This window comes from Thalassophryne amazonica, chromosome 6 (assembly GCF_902500255.1).
Source record: "Thalassophryne amazonica chromosome 6, fThaAma1.1, whole genome shotgun sequence".
Classification (NCBI taxonomy): Eukaryota; Metazoa; Chordata; class Actinopteri; order Batrachoidiformes; family Batrachoididae; genus Thalassophryne; species Thalassophryne amazonica.
The window spans coordinates 19909890-19932302 of record NC_047108.1 but is presented as its reverse complement, the minus strand read 5'-3'; the positions used below and the strand labels follow the sequence as shown (position 1 = coordinate 19932302).

Below are 22413 nucleotides of genomic sequence, written 5' to 3'. Positions count from 1 at the left end.
AGGGCCTTAGTCAGGGAGGTGACCAAGAACCCGATGGTCACTCTGTCAGAGCTCCAGCATTCCTCTGTGGAGAGAGGAGAACCTTCCAGAAGGACAATCGTCTCTGCAGCAATCCACCAATCATTTCTGTATGGCAGAGTGGCCAGAGGAAGCCGCTTGGTGAAAGGCACATGGCAGCCCACCTGGAGTTTGACAAACGTCACCTGAAGGACTCTCACACCAGGAGAAACAAAATTCTCTGATCTGATGAGACAAAGCTTGAACTCTTTGGCGTCATGTTTGGAGGAAACCAGGCACCATTCCTACATTGAAGCATGGTGGTGGTGACATCATGCTGTGGGGATGTTTTTCAGCAACAGGAACTGGGAGACTAGTCAGGATTGAGGGAAAGATGATTGTAGCAATGTACAGAGACATCCTGGATAAAAACCTGCTCCAGAGTGCTCTTGACCTCAGACTGGTACGACGGTTCATCTTTGAGTAAGACAGTGACCCTAAGCACACAGCCAAGATATCAAAGGAGTGGCTTCCATACAATTCGGGAGTCGCAGGAGTGCTTTTGGGACAGTTTCAGTCATTTAACCGATCATTTTTTTTTGGTTATTGGTCTGGTTTTTTTTACTGTGGGTTTTTTTGTGTTTGTATTCCGGCACTGCTGAAATTCACCATCTGACCGGGCTCCAGCTGGACCCAGGATCAGCCTCCAGCAGCAAGCTAACGCTAAGCTTACAACGGTGGCCAGCCACCATATGCTGTGACTAGGCTCCTGTGGCGGAATGGACATCACTGGGCCGGGATCAGGCTCCACCGTCAGTCGAACATCACTGGACTGGGCCAGAGCTTCAGCGATGGCGTGCTACAGTCAGGCCAGGATCAGACTCCACTGCCGGTCGAACATCACCGGGCTGGGCCAGAGCTTCAGCGTCGGCGTGCGACAGTCGGGCCGCGATCAGGCTCCACCGCCAGTCAAACATCACCGGGCTCGGCCTGAGCTTCAGCGTCAGCGTGTGACAGTTGGGCCGGGATCATGCTCCAGCGCCAGTCGAACATCACCGGGCTGGGCCTGAGCTTCTGCGTCGGCGTGTGACAGTTGGGTCGGGATCAGGCTCCAGCGCCAGGCAGCCACTATCGAGCCGGGACCGGACCCCAGCCACGTCCGAGCTTTAGCAGCGACCCAGCTGCTACTGCGCTGGGGCCAGACAAGCAAGAGCCTTGTGAAAGCAGAAAAAAATATAAGCAGCCTGGACCAGAAATTGTAAAGTGTGGATTAAATTAAATGGAACGCCGGAGGAGGTGAAAGTTATGTTAAGAGAGCTTTCGGACTTGGATCATTTTAATTGATTGCTGAAACTGTTAAACAATTTGGTTGTTGTTTGCTTGGAGCGGTCTTTTCATGTTATGGGAGAAACAATTGGAGGAATCATACACCGTGTTTAGGTTCATATCATGAAGTTAGACCTTGTTTAACTGCATTTCTTGGTCTGTGGATTTCTTTTATAATGTCAACTGATTCTTTGCAATTTACTTCTGCACAGGAGTCTTTGATGAGGCCAAAAACAGATTTCATAACATTGAAAATAATATTGATCTGGACTGTTTTTTTCTTGAAAACAGAAATCATTGATGTGATTATTTAATTGAGGAACAATTTAAGCATTATGCCTTCATAAATGGGACATTCTCTGTTATACATTCCAGTAGCAGAAGTCTTTCTTTGAATTTCTCAAAAATTCAGGACTGTTTAAAAACTGCTAATAAATGTTTTTCAGTTATTGCAGTGACCGAGATGTGGTTAAAAGATGAGTATGTTGACTCTGTCCAGTTCGAGGGTCATAAATTTTTTGCTAGAAATAGGGCAAATAAATGGGGTGGACGTGTGTCATTTTCTTTGGACAACATTATGGAATGTGTCACTGTGGAAATTATATGTGAAAAAAAAATCAAAAACATAATCATAAGTTGCATCTATAGAGTTCCCGGATCCACCATAAATATTTTATGGAGAAATTGACGGAATTATACAACTTAATTAAAAACAATAAGCTTTTGTTTGTCTGTGGAGACTTTAACATAGATTTTCTAAATCCTTATAGCCAAATACAAATAGCTGAATTTTTAGACTCTGTGTTTTGGATGGGATTGTATCCAGTGATAATGCATCCAACTAGCATTACTACGAACTCATCGCCAGAGGAATCTGTGTCAAATTTTAGAGCAGATTTAATGTACCAAAACTGGCGTGACACTTATACCGAGGATATTGATCGATCATACAAATCATTTATCTCCATTATTTCCAATTTATATGCTAAACATTGTCCATTGATGTCAAGACTTGGTAATAAGCAAAATACCCCTAAACCCTGGATTACAAAGGGACTGTTGAATGCATGTAAGAACAATTTTTTGTACAAGCAGTTCTTAAAACCTAGAACAACTGAAGCGGACAGTAAATACAAGACATATAAAAACAAGCTAACCAATGTTATCCCATCTTGCAAAAGACAGTACTACAGTGATTTAGTGGAAAAAAAATAAATCAAACATTAAAGGTACTTGGAAGCTATTAAATGAAATCATCAAAAATAAAAGTTGCCAAAGATTATCCAACATATTTTTACACAAATACTGATACAATTGTTAAGGAAAAGAAAGCCATAGCAGATCATTTTAATGATTATTTTGCTAATGTGGGGAAAAGCTTAGCAAATTCAGTGTTCTACAAATAATGAATGTTTATGAGTTCAATGGTGTGAATATTTCATGAGGTTAAAGCTGGAACAAACCATTCAACAGGCGAAGCTGAGTTGAATGGTTTGTTCCAGCTTTCACCGAATTAAATATTCATTCCATTGAAATAATGTAAAAACATTCATTATTTGTTTTATATAGCGGCTAAAATAGATCCTTGTCATTTGAAGGGACTTACATTTTGGTGTTTCACTGCTGCTGAAATCCAAATTGTGACGTGTAGTCCAGTGATGCTGTGCACTGACTTCGGACTTCCATAAGAAAAAGACTTTGTGTAGTTCCTCAGTCCAGCCAAAAATCACAGTTTTTCATCTGAACAGCTCTTCATGCATCCAGACGGCTTACGGAGTGGATTGTGTGTGTGTGTGTGTGTGTGTGTGTGTGTGTGTGTGTGTGTGTGTGTGTGTGTGTGTGTGTGTGTGTGTGTGTGTGTGTGTGTGTGTGTGTGTGTGTGTGTGTGTGTGTGTCTGTTACAAGAATTAGCAGCGTCAGTTAGCTCAATGAAATCATCGTCTCGGTTAAGCATGGGCCGGTATGAGATTTAGACCGTATGATAACCATGGGCAAAAATACCGCGGTGTCACGGTATTATGTATAGCTTTAAAATGTGCTTTAACAATATTATGGCTGTTTGCATATGAAGCGCGCAAGATTCAGGCGCACTAATTGACGTGATGTCTACCGTTACGAGCACTATACCACTGATAGCGTTAGAGAAAATACCAAAATGATCATCTCTCTTTTAGACATGTAGCATCTGCCCTGTGGGAAACATGACTTACTTGTTAAGGCAGAAACATGACTGCAATAAGGTCCGGAACTCCGGATGTTCAATACTTGGCCCAGCTTCACCAACAAAGTGCTTGAAATAGATGTATTTGTCCTTCTTGACATGTTTGTGGGACAAATTTGGTCGACCACAAGCACGACTCGAGTCCACCGCTTGTACTTCTCAGTGGTTTCAAAGATGGGATAAAGTTTAAAGTTTATTCCTTCCATGTAATCCTTTGCGGGTAGCTTGAATTGCTCCGAGTCCGACACAGGCCATAGCTATGATGTTTTGTTGCCACTGTGGTTTGAAGGGCTATTCCTTGGAAAATAAAACGAAAAAGCCAACTTGGTCCTTTTAGACGGAGGGAAAGGTTCAGTGCAGGCTTCACCTCCTTCAGCCGTGATGCAGAGCTAGCTGATGTTAGCTGCCTGTTTGTAAACACAGACAGAGGTGCACGCCAGGGGGAAGGGCGGCAGCGGCCGCCTCCGCTCTGCCTATCAAGAATTCTCATAACTCACTCATACCGTAGGGACGGTATAACGGAAAATTTTAGTGGTTTTGATACCATGGCTTTTTCATACCGCGGTATACTGTGAAACCGGTTATTGGCCTATGTCTAGACTCGGTAGAGTCGTCCCCCACGCATGCACACACACAACTGGGTCAACACTTGTGTGCACGTGTACTGCCAAAAAAAGACTGTGTACATCCTCAGTGCAGCGAAAAAAAAAAAAAGGTCAGAAATTACTCCAGCTTTTCATTCTTTCTTCCTGCTAACACATGGGTTAAAGGTTTCCGTCACCACGACGGATTTCCATCATTTGGAAAGTTTAACTACACATACGCGCGCGCACTTGGTGTCATGCCTGTTTTGTGGCCGAAATATGATACTCTCACTGTCAAAGCAACATCCCATTCTGCGCTAATCAAAGCAGCAGCAATGTCAGCGTGGATGGCGCTGCACCTCGGGGGAAGGGACTATGTCAATTTTCACTCTTGCCCACTCTGTTTACTGCTTGCCATTAGCCACGGTCCTTCTCCTCCCTGTCTTCATGGGAACATTGGCAGAGCTTCACCAAGTAGAGCAGGGTGTGGCTTTGCTTTGAACCAGTGAAGCTTTGCTTCAATCTGCTACTTCATTGTTTCTTTGTTTTATTTTGCTTTATCTTAATTTTTCCCCACTAAAACCGTAAAGAGCATATGTCTGTGAGTAATATTTACCTTTTTATATTAAACCGACCTGTTATGGTCTTCTGAAACAGTTGATAGATATATTTTATAACTTAACGTGACCGATGCTAATGTGTTAGCATGTCTCTGGCATTTTGATGGCTTGCCTCTACTGGTGGTTGGCTCTCACTGCGGTATTGTATCACTTCCTGTTCCGGAGCACAGCGGTGTTTTTCTGTATCTGTTAGCTGTTTAATCTGCGCAGTTAGATTGATCTAGTTATCTAGATTACGATTTGTTTCGCAGTGTAATCTTTACGTGCCTTAACTAAAGCACTCCTTCTGCTGAATCACCTCTAAATTATTTACACATTATTCACTTTGCGTGTTTTTTGGAATCCGCTAGCTTAGCGTAGCTACTAGCTCTTAGCCGATTTAGCATGGCGGCTTCTCCTGTCTCTCCCGCACTTTTCTGCTCTGGGTGTGAAATGTTTAGTTATTCCTCGTCCTCCTTTAGCAGTAACGGTACTTGTAATAAGTGTAGCTTATTCGTAGCTTTGGAGGCCAGGCTGGGCGAATTGGAGACTCGGCTCCGCACCGTGGAAAATTCTACAGCTAGCCAGGCCCCTGTAGTCGGTGCGGATCAAGGTAGCTTAGCCGCCGTTAGTTCCCCCCTGGCAGATCCCGAGCAGCCGGGAAAGCAGGCTGACTGGGTGACTGTGAGGAGGAAGCGTAGCCCTAAACAGAAGCCCCGTGTACACCGCCAACCCATTCACATCTCTAACCGTTTTTCCCCACTCGACGACACACCCGCCGAGGATCAAACTCTGGTTATTGGCGACTCTGTTTTGCGAAATGTGAAGTTAGCGACACCAGCAACCATAGTCAATTGTCTTCCGGGGGCCAGAGCAGGCGACATTGAAGGAAATTTGAAACTGCTGGCTAAGGCTAAGCGTAAATTTGGTAAGATTGTAATTCACGTCGGCAGTAATGACACCCGGTTACGCCAATCGGAGGTCACTAAAATTAACATTAAATCGGTGTGTAACTTTGCAAAAACAATGTCGGACTCTGAAGTTTTCTCTGGGCCCCTCCCCAATCGGACCGGGAGTGACATGTTTAGCCGCATGTTCTCCTTGAATTGCTGGCTGTCTGAGTGGTGTCCAAAAAATGAGGTGGGCTTCATAGATAATTGGCAAAGCTTCTGGGGAAAACCTGGTCTTGTTAGGAGAGACGGCATCCATCCCACTTTGGATGGAGCAGCTCTCATTTCTAGAAATCTGGCCAATTTTCTTGAATCCTCCAAACTGTGACTATCCAGGGTTGGGACCAGGAAGCAGAGTTGTAGTCTTACACACCTCTCTGCAGCTTCTCTCCCCCTGCCATCCCCTCATTACCCCATCCCCGTAGAGACGGTGCCTGCTCCCAGACTACCAATAACCAGCAAAAATCTATTTAAGCATAAAAATTCAAAAAGAAAAAATAATATAGCACCTTCAACTGCACCACAGACTAAAACAGTTAAATGTGGTCTATTAAACATTAGGTCTCTCTCTTCTAAGTCCCTGTTGGTAAATGATATAATAATTGATCAACATATTGATTTATTCTGCCTTACAGAAACCTGGTTACAGCAGGATGAATATGTTAGTTTAAATGAGACAACACCCCCGAGTCACACTAACTGTCAGAATGCTCGTAGCACGGGCCGGGGCGGAGGATTAGCAGCAATCTTCCATTCCAGCTTATTAATTAATCAAAAACCCAGACAGAGCTTTAATTCATTTGAAAGCTTGACTCTTAGTCTTGTCCATCCAAATTGGAAGTCCCAAAAACCAGTTTTATTTGTTATTATCTATCGTCCACCTGGTCGTTACTGTGAGTTTCTCTGTGAATTTTCAGACCTTTTGTCTGACTTAGTGCTTAGCTCAGATAAGATAATTATAGTGGGCGATTTTAACATCCACACAGATGCTGAGAATGACAGCCTCAACACTGCATTTAATCTATTATTAGACTCAATTGGCTTTGCTCAAAAAGTAAATGAGTCCACCCACCACTTTAATCATATCTTAGATCTTGTTCTGACTTATGGTATGGAAATAGAAGACTTAACAGTATTCCCTGAAAACTCCCTTCTGTCTGATCATTTCTTAATAACATTTACATTTACTCTGATGGACTACCCAGCAGTGGGGAATAAGTTTCATTACACTAGAAGTCTTTCAGAAAGCGCTGTAACTAGGTTTAAGGATATGATTCCTTCTTTATGTTCTCTAATGCCATATACCAACACAGTGCAGAGTAGCTACCTAAACTCTGTAAGTGAGATAGAGTATCTCGTCAATAGTTTTACATCCTCATTGAAGACAACTTTGGATGCTGTAGCTCCTCTAAAAAAGAGAGCTTTAAATCAGAAGTGCCTGACTCCGTGGTATAACTCACAAACTCGTAGCTTAAAGCAGATAACCCGTAAGTTGGAGAGGAAATGGCGTCTCACTAATTTAGAAGATCTTCACTTAGCCTGGAAAAAGAGTCTGTTGCTCTATAAAAAAGCCCTCCGTAAAGCTAGGACATCTTTCTACTCATCACTAATTGAAGAAAATAAGAACAACCCCAGGTTTCTTTTCAGCACTGTAGCCAGGCTGACAAAGAGTCAGAGCTCTATTGAGCTGAGTATTCCATTAACTTTAACTAGTAATGACTTCATGACTTTCTTTGCTAACAAAATTTTAACTATTAGAGAAAAAATTACTCATAACCATCCCAAAGACGTATCGTTATCTTTGGCTGCTTTCAGTGATGCCTGTATTTGGTTAGACTCTTTCTCTCCGATTGTTCTGTCTGAGTTATTTTCATTAGTTACTTCATCCAAACCATCAACATGTTTATTAGACCCCATTCCTACCAGGCTGCTCAAGGAAGCCCTACCATTATTTAATGCTTCGATCTTAAATATGATCAATCTATCTTTGTTAGTTGGCTATGTACCACAGGCTTTTAAGGTGGCAGTAATTAAACCATTACTTAAAAAGCCATCACTTGACCCAGCTATCTTAGCTAATTATAGGCCAATCTCCAACCTTCCTTTTCTCTCAAAAATTCTTGAAAGGGTAGTTGTAAAACAGCTAACTGATCATCTGCAGAGGAATGGTCTATTTGAAGAGTTTCAGTCAGGTTTTAGAATTCATCATAGTACAGAAACAGCATTAGTGAAGGTTACAAATGATCTTCCTATGGCCTCGGACAGTGGACTCATCTCTGTGCTTGTTCTGTTAGACCTCAGTGCTGCTTTTGATACTGTTGACCATAAAATTTTATTACAGAGATTAGAGCATGCCATAGGTATTAAAGGCACTGCGCTGCGGTGGTTTGAATCATATTTGTCTAATAGATTACAAATTGTTCATGTAAATGGGGAATCTTCTTCACAGACTAAAGTTAATTATGGAGTTCCACAAGGTTCTGTGCTAGGACCAATTTTATTCACTTTATACATGCTTCCCTTAGGCAGTATTATTAGACGGTATTGCTTAAATTTTCATTGTTACGCAGATGATACCCAGCTTTATCTATCCATGACGGTATTGCTTAAATTTTCATTGTTACGCAGATGATACCCAGCTTTATCTATCCATGAAGCCAGAGGACACACACCAATTAGCTAAACTGTAGGATTGTCTTACAGACATAAAGACATGGATGACCTCTAATTTCCTGCTTTTAAACTCAGATAAAACTGAAGTTATTGTACTTGGCCCCACAAATCTTAGAAACATGGTGTCTAACCAGATCCTTACTGTGGATGGCATTACCCTGACCTCTAGTAATACTGTGAGAAATCTTGGAGTCATTTTTGATCAGGATATGTCATTCAAAGCGCATATTAAACAAATATGTAGGACTGCTTTTTTGCATTTACGCAATATCTCTAAAATCAGAAAGGTCTTGTCTCAGAGTGATGCTGAAAAACTAATTCATGCATTTATTTCCTCTAGGCTGGACTATTGTAATTCATTATTATCAGGTTGTCCTAAAAGTTCCCTAAAAAGCCTTCAGTTAATTCAAAATGCTGCAGCTAGAGTACTGATGGGGACTAGAAGGAGAGAGCATATCTCACCCATATTGGCCTCTCTTCATTGGCTTCCTGTTAATTCTAGAATAGAATTTAAAATTCTTCTTCTTACTTATAAGGTTTTGAATAATCAGGTCCCATCTTATCTTAGGGACCTCGTAGTACCATATCACCCCAATAGAGCGCTTCGCTCTCAGACTGCAGGCTTACTTGTAGTTCCTAGGGTTTGTAAGAGTAGAATGGGAGGCAGAGCCTTCAGCTTTCAGGCTCCTCTCCTGTGGAACCAGCTCCCAATTCAGATCAGGGAGACAGACACCCTCTCTACTTTTAAGATTAGGCTTAAAACTTTCCTTTTTGCTAAAGCTTATAGGTAGGGCTGGATCAGGTGACCCTGAACCATCCCTTAGTTATGCTGCTATAGACGTAGACTGCTGGGGGGTTCCCATGATGCACTGTTTCTTTCTCTTTTTGCTCTGTATGCACCACTCTGCATTTAATCATTAGTGATCGATCTCTGCTCCCCTCCACAGCATGTCTTTTTCCTGGTTCTCTCCCTCAGCCCCAACCAGTCCCAGCAGAAGACTGCCCCACCCTGAGCCTGGTTCTGCTGGAGGTTTCTTCCTGTTAAAAGGGAGTTTTTCCTTCCCACTGTAGCCAAGTGCTTGCTCACAGGGGGTCGTTTTGACCGTTGGGGTTTTACATAATTATTGTATGGCCTTGCCTTACAATATAAAGCGCCTTGGGGCAACTGTTTGTTGTGATTTGGCGCTATATAAAAAAATTGATTGATTGATTGATTGATTTTCAGTGTTAAAGTTAGCATTAAGCTGGTCGCATCTCAGCACGTTTGTGTGCATTTGTTTTCTGTATAATAATGGCTTAGCGTTTGTTGTCATAAAAGAGTCAAATGTATTACAAATTGTAATTTTTATTTATTTATTTTTATTTATATATGAATAATAATAATAGCAACAACAACAATAATAGTAATAATAACTAATAATGCTACAATACAATTTTTGCAATTTTTGCAGCCCTAGTTTGTTTTACGAGTGAGAACATTTTTACCAATTAAATGTGAATAAGCCAGTTTTGAGTTTCTCAGTGCGCACGTGTGACAGTGTTGCCTTGTGCACAGCAGAACAACATTATCAATTGGTTTAGGCCCTACTTTTGTACAACCCCAATTCCAATGAAGTTGGGATGTTTGTAAAATGTAAATAAAAACGGAATACAATGATTTACAAATCCTCTTCAACCTATATTGAATTGAATACACCGCAAAGAGAAGATATTTAACGTTCAAACTGATGACTTTGTTTTGTGCAAATATTTGCTCATTTTGAAATGGATGCCTGCAACAAGTTTCAAAAAAGCTGGGACAGCAGTATGTTTACCATTGTGTTACATCACCTTCCTTCTAACAACACACAATAAGTGTTTGGGAACTGAGGACACTAATTGCGAGTGTCATGATTGGGTATAAAAGGAGCATTCCCAAAAGTCTCAGCTGTTCACAAGGAAAAATGGGGCAAGGATCACCACTTTGTGAACAAGTGCGTGGAAAAAGTAGTCCAACAATTTAAGAACAATGTTTCCCAACGTTCATTTGCAAGGAATTTAGGGATTCCTTCATCTATAATCCATAATATAATAAGAAGATTCAGAGAATCTAGAGAACCTTCTACACGTAAGCGGCAAGGTCGAAAACCAACATTGAATGCCCGTGATCTTCGATCCCTCAGGCGACACTGCATTAAAAACCAACATCATTGTGTAAAGGATCTTACTGTGTGGGCTCAGGAACACTTCAGAAAACTATTGTAAATTAACAGTTCATCGCTACATCTACAAGTGCAAGTTAAAACTCTGCCATTCAAAGTGAAAGCCATACATAAACAACATCCAGAAACGCCGCCGCCTTCTCTGGGCCTGAGCTCATTGAAATGGACAGACAAAAAGTGTGCTGTGACCTGATGAGTCCACATTTCAAATTGTTTTTGGAAATCATGGACGTCATGTCCTCTGGACAAAATAGATAAAAGACCACCCAGGTTGTTACCAGCGCAAAGTTGAAAAGCCAGCATCTGTGATCGTATGGGGGTGTGTTAGTGCCCATGGCATGGGCAGCTTGCCCATCTGTGATGGCACCATCAATGCTGAAAGGTTCATCCAGGTTTTGGAGCAACACATGCTGCTATCCAAGCAACATCATTTTCAGGGACGTCCCTGCTTATTTCAACAAGACAATGCCAAGACACATTCTGCACGTGTTACAACAGTGTGGCTTCGTAGTAAAAGAGTTCAGGTAGTAGACTGTCCTGCCTGCTGTCCAGACCTTTCGCCCATTGAAAATGTGTGGCACATTATGAATTGCAAAATACGACAACGGAGACCCCGGACTGTTGAACAACTGAAGTTGTACATCAGGCAAGAATGGGAAAGAATTCCACCTACAAAGCTTCAACAATTAGATTCCTCAGTTCCCAAATGCTTGAGTGTTGTTAGAAGGAAAGGTGATGTAACACAGTGGTAAAAATACCACTGTCCCAGCTAATATGTGTTCTTGGGATAACTGGATAACTGAAGAAATAACCCTTTGGATTCCAGTGTTTATCAGAGAAACTGATGAATATGAAATAATTGATATAGTTCATAAGCTAAAAGGGAAAAAAAATCTAAAGATTGTGATAATTTTGACATGTTTTTGATAAAAAACATTTTTGATTGTGTTGCTAAGCCTTTAGCTTATATTTGTGGTTTGTCATTAATGACTGAGAGATTTCCTTCCAAAATGTAAATAGCTAAAGTGGTAGCGCTGTTCAAATCCGGTGACAAGCATGTTTTTTCCAGCTACAGGCCAATTATTACCTCAGTTTGCAAAAATTTTGGAAAAGGTATTTATTAAGAGGTTCAATGATTTTATATCCAAACAACACATACTAAATGAGCAGCAATATGGATTTGGAAAAAATCGGACTACTTCATTGGCGGTGATTGATTTTGTGGAACATATTATGAATGCAATTGAAAACAAGCAATATACTGTTTTTTTTTTCTCAAAGACACCTTATTGCTGGATAAACTATGGAAGTGTGGTATCGGAGGATTATCTCACGATTGGATAGCAAGTTATCTGCACAATAGGTATCAGAGTGTTCAAGTTGGTGGTGTAAATTCTGAATTTTTGAAGTGTACTTGTGGTGTGCCCCAGGGCTCAGTCCTTGGGCCTCTGTTGTTTCTTTTGTATATTAATGACATATGTTTGGTTTCTAAATTTGTGAGTTGCATTGTATTTGCTGATGACACGACCATGTTTTGTAGTGGGGATCATTTGGAAGAGGTTCTGGACATGGAGAGGGAACTACAGAAGTTCAAGGAATGGTTTGATTCAAATAAATTATCGCTTCATTTTGGTAAAACAAAGTATATCATATTTGGAAATAAACCCAGGAATTTATCTAGGAATTTACTCGTACACGATATTGAAATTGAACTTGTAAATGAAACTAAATTTCTTGGGGTTTTCATTGACTACAAATTGAGTTGGAAAACACATATAAATTATGTTAAATCCAAAATGTCAAAAGGTATTGCCATTTTGTATAAAGCACAAGACGTCCTCCTCCAACAGTCATTAGTTACCTTATATCATTCATTACTAGTTCCGTACATGACCTATTGCATTGAAGTTTATTGATCTGCACCTTTTTCCACATTTTATTATGTTACAGCCTTATTCTGAAATGGAGTAAATTCATTTTTCTCTCAAAGTTCTACTCGCAACACCCCATAATGACAATGTGAAAAAAAGTTGTTTTTTTTTTTTTTTTGCAAGTTTATTTAAAAAACAGCAACAACAAAAAACTAAGAAATCATGCGTACATAAGTATTCACACCCTTTGCTCAATACTTTGTTGATGCACCTTTGCCAGCAATTACAGCTTCAAGTCTTCTTGAATATGATGCCACAAGCTTGGGGCACCTATCTTTGGGCAGTTTGGCCCATTCCTCTTTGTAGTACCTCCCAAGCTCCTTCAGGTTGGATGAGGAGCGTTGGTGCACAGACATTTTCATATCTCTCCAGACATGTTTAGTCGGATTCAGGTCTGGGCTCTGGCTGGGCCACTCAAGGACATTCACAGAGTTGAATGAATTAATTTATTCAGCACACACAGACCAAAATAACAAATTAACCTCACAGCGAAAACAAAGAAAACAATCTGACAATGTGCTCATGTGTCCGAAAGGGTCCGAGGAGGTGCAATTCTTTGATGTTCTGGCGCAAGAACAGTGAGGAAGTATGACGTCATTTAACCTGAGTTTGAAAGCATGACGTCATAATCGCTGAGAGAGAGAGAGAGAGAGAGAGAGAGAGCACACTGTCTTTTTCTTCAAAACATAGATCTGCGCTCCATGTCTGCTTGTGCTGAATTGACACCGGAGTTTTCAGAAACCCAGAAGGAACCATTGGACAGCCACAGGCAAAGTACAGAACAAGCTCTCCCCCTGAGCTTTGCTCAAAGTTTTGGAGATACACAAAACTTTCTAATGAACTCACCAGACATCAGCTGAAAAGGAAATCATTTTGTATTTCATAACAGCACTTCACAGATCTTCACAGGCGTCTCTGGATCTCAAAGGCCGAGGACCCAGAGACATGAGCATCACTGCTGAGATCAGTAAATGTCTCAACACTTTGACCACTTACAGAGGCACTTCTGATGGATGAGTCCAGGAAGACCCTGAAAGCCTGGATCTTAGTCTGGATCCAGGACAATCCACCAAGATCACGGCATCATCTGTGAAGTCAACATCAGTTTCTTCAAAAATAAACATCTAAGTCATGATTCCACAACCTGACCCAACACCCAGTCCAACACCAAATCCAACACTCAGTGCATGCAAGTGTTGAATAAAGTAAGATCCAGAACACATCCCTGAGGAACCCCAAAATTCACTGGGAAGATGTCACAGATTTTTGGGCATAAATCACAAGTACTCTGGTTACTCAGCAGCTGAAACAGAGTTTGGAACAAATTAATTATAAACTAATCTTTTTTTGTTTTTATCCTTAATATATCTTTTGTGTGCTTGATCATAATTAGTCCTGATTGCTGGGATTGAGTGTTTTTGCTCTGTAAAGATCTTGATGATGATGTTGATGTTGAAGATGATGATGATAATCATGTTGAAGATGTTCATGATTATGTTGAAGATGATGATGATGTTGAAGATGTTGATGATGACGTTGAATATGATGATAATGACATTGAAGATGATGTTGATGGTGTTGAAGATGATGATGATGATAACGTTGAAGATGATGATGATGATGACGTTGAAGATGATGATAATGTTGAAGATGATGATGATGTTGTTGATGATGATGGCGTTGAAGATGATGATGATGTTGTTGATGTGTCTCTGCAGTACTGGTATGAAGGTGATGAAGCTGGTGATCTTCCAGTGGACTTCTCCATTGTTTGGGACGGAGATTTCTTCATCGATAAGCCTGCATCTATGAAAGGTAAAGAAACCAAAACCTTCTGCAAATATGGTTCATTTGTGTTGCACATAAATGAAAGAAATCAGTTTTTTTCCAGAAGGAATAAAAGAAAGAGAGAAGATCCTGAAGCTTAAAAGAACAGAATGGGAGTGACATTAAATCATTTATCTGTGCGTGTGTGTGTGTGTGTGTGTGTGTGTGTGTGTGTGTGTGTGTGTGTGTGTGTGTGTGTGTGTGTGTGTGTGTGTGTGTGTTGGTCAGCATTGCTCTATAAGTGTGAGGCCCAGCGTTCCAGCTGTGGGCAGTGCCTCAAAGCTCCGCCCACCTTCGAATGTGGGTGGTGCACTGAAACCAGGAAGTGCCTCCTTCGCCAGCACTGCCCCTCCCCTGAACAAAATTGGATGCATCATGGACGACACAACCTACGCTGCAGTCACCCGCGCATCACCAAGGTAGGAATCAAACCTGCAACTTCACACTAGTCATTACTGATGCCTCCTGCAGGTTTTGTCTGCACATCATGCCCAGCAGGCGATGATGTGAGCTCATTAACGTGTTTCATCGTGGAGATAATGGTCACTGAATTTAATGACTAAAGTCACAGACCAATCAGCGCTCAGATGTTACCTGATGAAGTTATTGGTGAGCCGAGCTCAGCGCATCTTCATCTGGTTTTTGGGCTCGTCTGGTTCTTTTCTGTCTTTAGTTGCAGCTAAAGAGCAACTCACCGGTCAGACTTTTATTTTGGTTCCTGTACGAGACACGGGTGAGATTCTGACACCGACCGGCCTCAGTGTTTCCATGGAGTCGAGGGTTCCTGTTTCTCCTAAGTGCTGCATGTTGAGTAGATTTATTGATCACTGATTGATAACTGTCTCTTCCCACAGATCAGTCCTCTGACTGGTCCTCGGGAAGGGGGGACGAGGGTGATGATTGAAGGTGAGAATCTGGGTCTGCAGGTGCGAGAGATTGCCCATGTTCAGGTGGCGGGGGTCCGCTGTAACCCTGTGCCCTCTCATTACGTCAGCGCGGAGAGGTCAGTGTTTGTCCCAGTTACCGTGTGTGCGCGTGCTCATGCTAACTGCGCGCTAACCCTTTGGACTCTGCTTTCAGGATTGTGTGCGACATGGCGGAAGCTCTGCTCCCTCACTCTCCAGGCGGCCCCGTTGAGCTGTGCATTGGTGTCTGCAGCGCCGAGTATCGAACCCTGTCCACACAGACCTACTCCTTTGTGGTGAGTGTCAGCAAACCAGGTCCTTGGTCTCTAAGACAGAAGCCCGTTACCGTCATTACCCACAGTGCAGAGAAACAAAAACCGTACGGCATCCGAACAGTCAAACGAGGAGCAGGAACAACATCCAGCAGTTGTGGGTGGAGATTACAGATGTTTATGATGTCGTAAAGCATGTGATTGAAGAGGTCACAGTGAAAAGAGAACAAAGGAAACCAGCTGGAAACACTCAAAGTGAAAGTTTTGATGTAACGAGCCACGTCTCCACAGAATGGGTTGAAAATCGCTCATTTCACTTTTTCAATTAGAAAAAACAAACAGGAGTGATCACATGACTTCCTGTTTTCTGTGAATTGTTAGGATCAAAGCTTTCTGTGAGACAGTTAAAAATGAGCACAGATGTGCTGTTTTTTGTTGAAAAAGGTGTAAATATTCACAAATGTTGCATCATGTTTGTGTGCATAAAATTTCTGTCACATTTCCCTTTAAAAAAAAAAGTTTTGGAATTTTTTTTGTGTGTGTGTATTTTCATGATGACATTAATCATCTTTGGCTATAAAACTGTTCCAGAGTGATCAGAAACACAAGTATGTGCTCAGCTCAATCCTCTGGTCCTCCACAGGCCGGACACGGATCCTGGACTTTCCAGAATAAATCCTGTTTTTGATGTATAACAAAGTCGGACATTCTAATGGGATGAAGTTGTTCCAAACAGTTCTGTGGCCCGTTAATGTGGAATAGAACAGTGGTTCTTGAACTGTGCTCAGCCAACCAAGTATGAAGCCCTGAATTAGCCAGTCAGTTTGTGGTGGAGCAGGCAGAGATGGAAAGCGTGTCGGTTAGGGAGCCACTGGAATACAAGATCTGATCCTGCTGATGGGAGAGAGGACACAGGTTGGACCACCAACATGTGGGACTGCTTTCACTTTTCGGTCGCAATACTTTTCTGTGTCTTTGAACAGAACACTTGATCTGCATCATCTCAGTGCAAACATCTATAAATGGGTATCACCCTTGGTTGGGGAAGTCAAGGCCCTGTCACACCTTGATGATTTAGCTTGTGTCTGCCGACTGTATTAAAAATGCTGGCGCACGCTGTTGTACGTCTAATAAATTAATGCAGCTGTCTCATCTTAATGATTGACCAGCATCTGCCGACAGCCCCGTTTCCACCCAGTGGTTCTGGTCAGTACTGCACAGTGTGGTGCGCATCAGAAACAGAGTAATTTAACATTATTTTATTATATTATTTTTATTTTTTATCTTGGTGGACCATTTTCAACATGTACAGAATGCTGATGAGTTGACTGGCTGTGGGAAACGCTGCCATGAATGAATAGAGCGTTGTGACTCTTTAAACTTTTAAAGTGCCGTCGCTGTCATCTGATCAGACCTGATCAGGTCATCACAGACCTGAATAATGAAACACTGTGATGATTTAAACTTTTAAAACACCAGTTGACCAGGATCAGGTGTGATCTGAATGACGTGCTGTGGGATCTGTCGGTGTGGTGATCACTGACAGCGACAGCACTTTAAATGTTTAAACAGTGCATTAATGAGGTGTGATCACACCTGCTCGATCAGGTCATCTGATGATCACACCACAGTGACAGCGCTTTAAAAGTTTAAATCATCGCAGTGCTTCTGTGTGTTCAGAATGCGACACAGGCATTCTCTGAGAAACAGCTGGAGCAGAAGAAAACCACAGAGGGACTTGCTTTAAAATGCTACGTTTCCAGCCATGAATTAAAGGATTTTCTGAAGTCATTTTCAAAAATCAGGAGCTTTATGTAGATTCATGTCCATCTGTGATAGTGAATTGGACTGAAATGAACAGGTCAGATTTACTCCGTGTGTGAATGAAACAGTTGTTCTGCATATGGACCGCAGCTTTCAGCCAGTCAGTGACCAGCATTATTAGATGTATTTAGACTTATGAGTAAATTACAAGAAATGTCTGCCAATAATCACATAATTTAACAGCCGCTTGGTCAAGTTGTAGTATGCAATGCTAAGAGTAAGCTGGCAGCTCTGGTAACCGTGAAAAAAGGTGAATAAATTAGGCAGTGCTCGTTTGTGCAGACGTGGAATACGTCCTGCTGTGTTGAAAAAGAGTTTGTGTGATTTACTGCTTGTTACTCAATCAGCAAGTGTAACCAAAATGTTTACCACACAGGATAACGCCACACTAAACAAGCATTAGCCTGCTATTATGCTAATTGACTTAAAAATAATTTACCAGCACATATCAACATCAACAAACAAATAAATCCTAGCAGCTGTTGGAAATTGCGACGAGTTGACGTGATACCTTAACAGTTGCTGTTCCTACCACCGCAGTAGCTAATGTAGCCAACTAGCTCAGTGATTATCATCACTCGGCTGTCCTAGACGTGTGATCGTGATGATAAACAAAGTTGCAGTTCATCCATTTTGTTGTTAAGAGACCTGATGTTGCCCCTGAAGAGACTGGACAGTGGGGGTCTTTAGGATTTCCAGATGCACCGCCCCAGCAGCGCTCCCTCCGCTGCCTCTGCCGCCTGCCACTCGGTATAATCATTCACACACTTGAAATTGTCTGGTTGATTGATTTGAAATAATTATGGCTTTTGCATGTGCTGCAACGGTCTCATGAACAATTCTTAATATTTGCAATTTCAGTGTATCACCCTCTAAGTGTCGCCAAATGACAAAAACGCAGCAGGAACGTACATACACCTGAAATGAAACTGGCGTGGGGGAACCTACATTCTTACATTCAGTTCACTTTTAGTAAATCCTAATATGAGCATGTAGATGGCCTACTCAATGTTTTTGTACGTATACAACCTACATGAGGTCCTGGTCTACAGGAAGACAGAACCAGACCACAGAGGAAAGCTCAAACCTGAACCTGGACCATTCTGTTTTAGCTCCAAACTGCCTAATTCAACTGATAGTTTTGGAGAAAAAGTATTGAACTTACAGTGAGGAAAATAAGTATTTGATCCACTGTCGATTTTGCAGGTTTTCCCACCTCCAAAGAATGTAGAGGTCTGTAATTTTTATTGTAGGTACACTTCAACTGTGAGAGACAGACTCTAAACAAACAAACAGAAAATCACATTGTATGATTTTTAGATAATTAATTTGCATTTTATTGCATAAAATAAGTATTTGATCACCTACCAACATGCAAGAATTCAGTCTCTCACAGACCTGTTAGTTCTTCTTTAAGAAGCCGTCCTATTCTGCACTCTTTACCTGTATTAATTGCACCTGCTTGAACTTGTTACCTGTATAAAAGACACCTGTTCACACACTCAATCAGTCATACTCCAATCTGTCCACCATGGCCAAGACCAAAGAGCTGTCTAAGGACACCAGGGACAAAACTGTAGACCTGCACAAGGCTGGGATGGACTACAGGACAACAGGCAAGCAGCTTGGTGAGAAGACAACAACTGTTGGTGTAATTATTAGAAAATGGAAGAAACACAAGATGACTGTCAATCTCCCTTGGTCTGGGGCTCCACGAAAAATCTCACCTTGTGGGGTCAGGATGATTCTGAGAAAGCCCAGAACTACACAGGAGGACCTGGTCAATGACCTGAAGAGAGCTGAGACCACAGTCACAAAGATGACATTAGTAACACACAATGCCGTCATGGTTTAAAATCTTGCAGGGCAGCAAAGTCCCTTACTCACACCAGCACATGTCTGCCCTGATTGAAGTTCACCAGTGACCATCTGGATGATCCAGAGGAGGCATGGGAGAAGGTTATGTGGTCAGATGAGACCAAAATAGAGCTTTTTGGTATCAGCTCCACTTGCCATGTTTGAAGGATGAGAACAACCCCAAGAACACCAGCCGTGAAGCATGGGGGTGGAAACATCATTTTTGGGGGTGCTTGTCTGCAAAAGGGGAAGGACGACTGCACCGTATTGGAGGCAGGATGGATGGGGTCATGTTTCGTGAGATTCTGGCAAATAACCTCCTTCCCTCAGTAAGAGCATTGAAGATGGGTCGTAGCTGAGTCTTCCAGCATGACAATGACCCCAAACACACAGCCAGGGCAACTAAGGAAGGGCTCCATAAGAAGCATTTCAAGGTCTTGGAGTGGTCTGGCCAGTCTCCAGACCTGAACTCAATAGAAAATCTTTGGAGGGAGAAGAAACTCCAAACCTGAAAGATCTGGAGAAGATCTGTATGGAGGAGTGAACTCAAATCCCTGCTGCAGTGTGTGAAGACTTGGTCAAGAACCACAGGAAACATCTGACCTCTGGAACTGTAAACAAAGTTTCTGTACCAATTATTAAGATCTGTTTTTCTATTGGATCGAATACTTATTTCATGCAATAAAATGCAAATTAATTATTTAAAAATCATACAATGTGATTTTCTGATTTTTTTTTTTTTTTTAATTCTGTCTCTCACAGTTGAAGTGTAACTACGATAAAAAAGTTACAGACCTCTGCATTCTTTGGAGGGTCAAATACTTATTTTCCTCACTGTATGGCTGAAAAAAAATCTAGTTGTTGACCGACCTTTGGTCAAATTGCTGTTATTGTGGCTAAAAGGCTTCCTGGATCCGGGTCTTAGATTAGGTTTGAGTCTGACCGAGTGTCAAGCGACAAGTTGAGACTGCAACACATTCAGGATAAAAAGACGTCTTTCACTGCTTCTAATGAGGAAACGCATCTTACTCCTTTTAATGCTAACATGTTATTAGCATCCATACATTAATGGACCAGTTTGGAGATCAAATCAAGTTTACTTGTCAGTTCTGCAGTTCCACATTTCTGGCTGTGCATATGATGTCACAAACAGTTTTTAAACATATATGACAGCTGCTGATTTATGGTCAACTCTTAGCTGCTTTGGGCAACATCTTCGTTGCCAGGACTTGTATCAACTTCATCCACCTGCAAGGCTGAGTCCAAACCAGAACCCTGGTGCCTTCAGTGTCTGGGTCTGGTTGTTATTGTTTCTGTGCCACTCACCTGAACCGCCTCCTTCTGTCCAGACGCCGACGTTCAGTCGAATCCGTCCGGATAAAGGCCCCGTTTCTGGAGGAACCAGACTTACGGTGACCGGGCGACACCTGGACGCCGGCAGCACTGTCACTGTCTACATCGACAAGGAAGAATGTCTGTTTGTCAAGTGAGCCTGAAACCCATCACTCAGTGTTGATGGTTTTTGTTTTGACTGACTGCAGTCAAACCTTTTTCCTTTTTTGTTATAAATTAATTAAAATATAAAACTGAGTCACAGAAAAAAATTGCCAAATGAGATGATTAAGCCACATCAAACAACAAAATGTTGAATAAAGAGAATAAAAACATAAATAATAAGTGTGTGTGTGTGTGTGATGTCATAATAAAATTTGTACTTGCCAGCAGTCACTGAACTCCGCCCTCTTTCCCTCCTGTAGGCGGACCAATCGGGAAATAATCTGCATAACTCCCGCCTCCCTGACTGGCTCTGGTCCAGCTCCCATCCACCTGATGATTGACAGAGCTGAGGTGACGAGCACAGAGATCAGATACGTTTACACAGAAGATCCAACCATCGTCAGCATAGAACCCAACTGGACCATCATCAAGTAAGTACTGGTGTCACGTGCTTGTCTGCAGCAGAAACCAGATCCTTCAAAATACTGATCTGTGAGCTGTCTGTGTGTGCAGTGGCAGTACAGTCATAACTGTAATCGGAACCAACCTACTGACCATTCAGGAACCCAAAGTCCGAGCCAAATACGGAGGAGTGGAGACTCAGAATGTATGAACCGAACCTCAACACCTTCAGCACCTTCAGTCACCTTAAATTTGAAATAACACCAGTAATCACTTCTGACACAAAATCATCAACACGCTGTCTATCATTCCTTCCTTCCTTCCTTCCTTCCTTCCTTCCTCAAAATGGTACCAGTGACCTAAGGTGAGGACTGGATGTCTTTGGTCCCTGTGGAGAATCTTTGGGTCCTACTGGAATGACTTTGTGTCCAGTGAATGGTTACTTAAGGCCCTGTCACACCTTAATAATTAACCACCATATGCTGACAGCCCTATTTTCACCCAGTGGTTCTGGTTGGTACTGCACGGTGTGGCGCGGGTCAGAAACAGAGTAATTTAACATTATTTTTTTTTATTGTTTTAATATTTTATCTTGGTGGGCCATTGTCATTGTGTGCAGAATGCTGATGAGTGGACTGGCTGTGGGAAACACTGCTGTGAATGAAATGCAGTGACTCTGTAAACTTTTAAAGTGCCGTCGCTGTCGTCTGTTCAAAGCTGATCAGGTCATCACAGACCTGAATAATGAAATGCTGTGATGATTTAAACTTTTAAAGCACCAGTCGACTGCGATCAGGTGTGATCTGAATGATGTGATCTGGTGATCTTTCGGTATGGTGATCACTGAGAGTGACAGTGCTTTAAAAGTTTAAAGAGTCACAGGACTTCATTCAGCGCTGATCACACTGATCGTTCATGTCGTCTGATGATCACACCTGATCGAAGTCGACTGGTGCTTTAAAAGTTTAAATCATTGCAACGCTTCTGTGTTCAGAGCGCGACACCGACATCCTCTGAGATACGCACCTGGAGCAGAAAAACCACAGACGGACTTGCTTTAAAACGCTACTTTTCAGCCATTTCAGTAAAGTATTTTCAGACATTGTTTTTGAAAATCAGGAGCTTTATGTGTATACATGATGGATCGGACTGAAACAAACAGGTCGGACTTTATATTTACTCCGTGTGTGAATGAAACAGTCTCTTCGCATGAGGACTGCAGCTGAGTATTTCTTCTGTTTTTCTTGTTGCTTCATGCTGACAAATTACACTGTATTTGTGGTCTTAGCGATGCCTGATTCTGTTTTTTTTTTTTCTCTCTGTTTGAGGTGTGGCTCCATCCAGAGA

The 22413-nt window shown here is 41.9% G+C and overlaps 1 protein-coding gene across 1 annotated transcript in view; it reads left to right on the top strand.

Moving 5' to 3' along the window:
- plxna3 (plexin A3) overlaps positions 1-22413 on the top strand; it is a 148110-nt gene that overhangs the window by 80028 nt on the left and 45669 nt on the right. The window contains exons 13-19 of the mRNA XM_034171875.1: positions 14201-14297; positions 14538-14728; positions 15164-15312; positions 15390-15510; positions 20517-20653; positions 20925-21095; positions 21178-21271. Of these exons, the coding sequence (XP_034027766.1) occupies positions 14201-14297; positions 14538-14728; positions 15164-15312; positions 15390-15510; positions 20517-20653; positions 20925-21095; positions 21178-21271 (960 nt within the window). The remainder of the gene's footprint in view (positions 1-14200; positions 14298-14537; positions 14729-15163; positions 15313-15389; positions 15511-20516; positions 20654-20924; positions 21096-21177; positions 21272-22413) is intronic.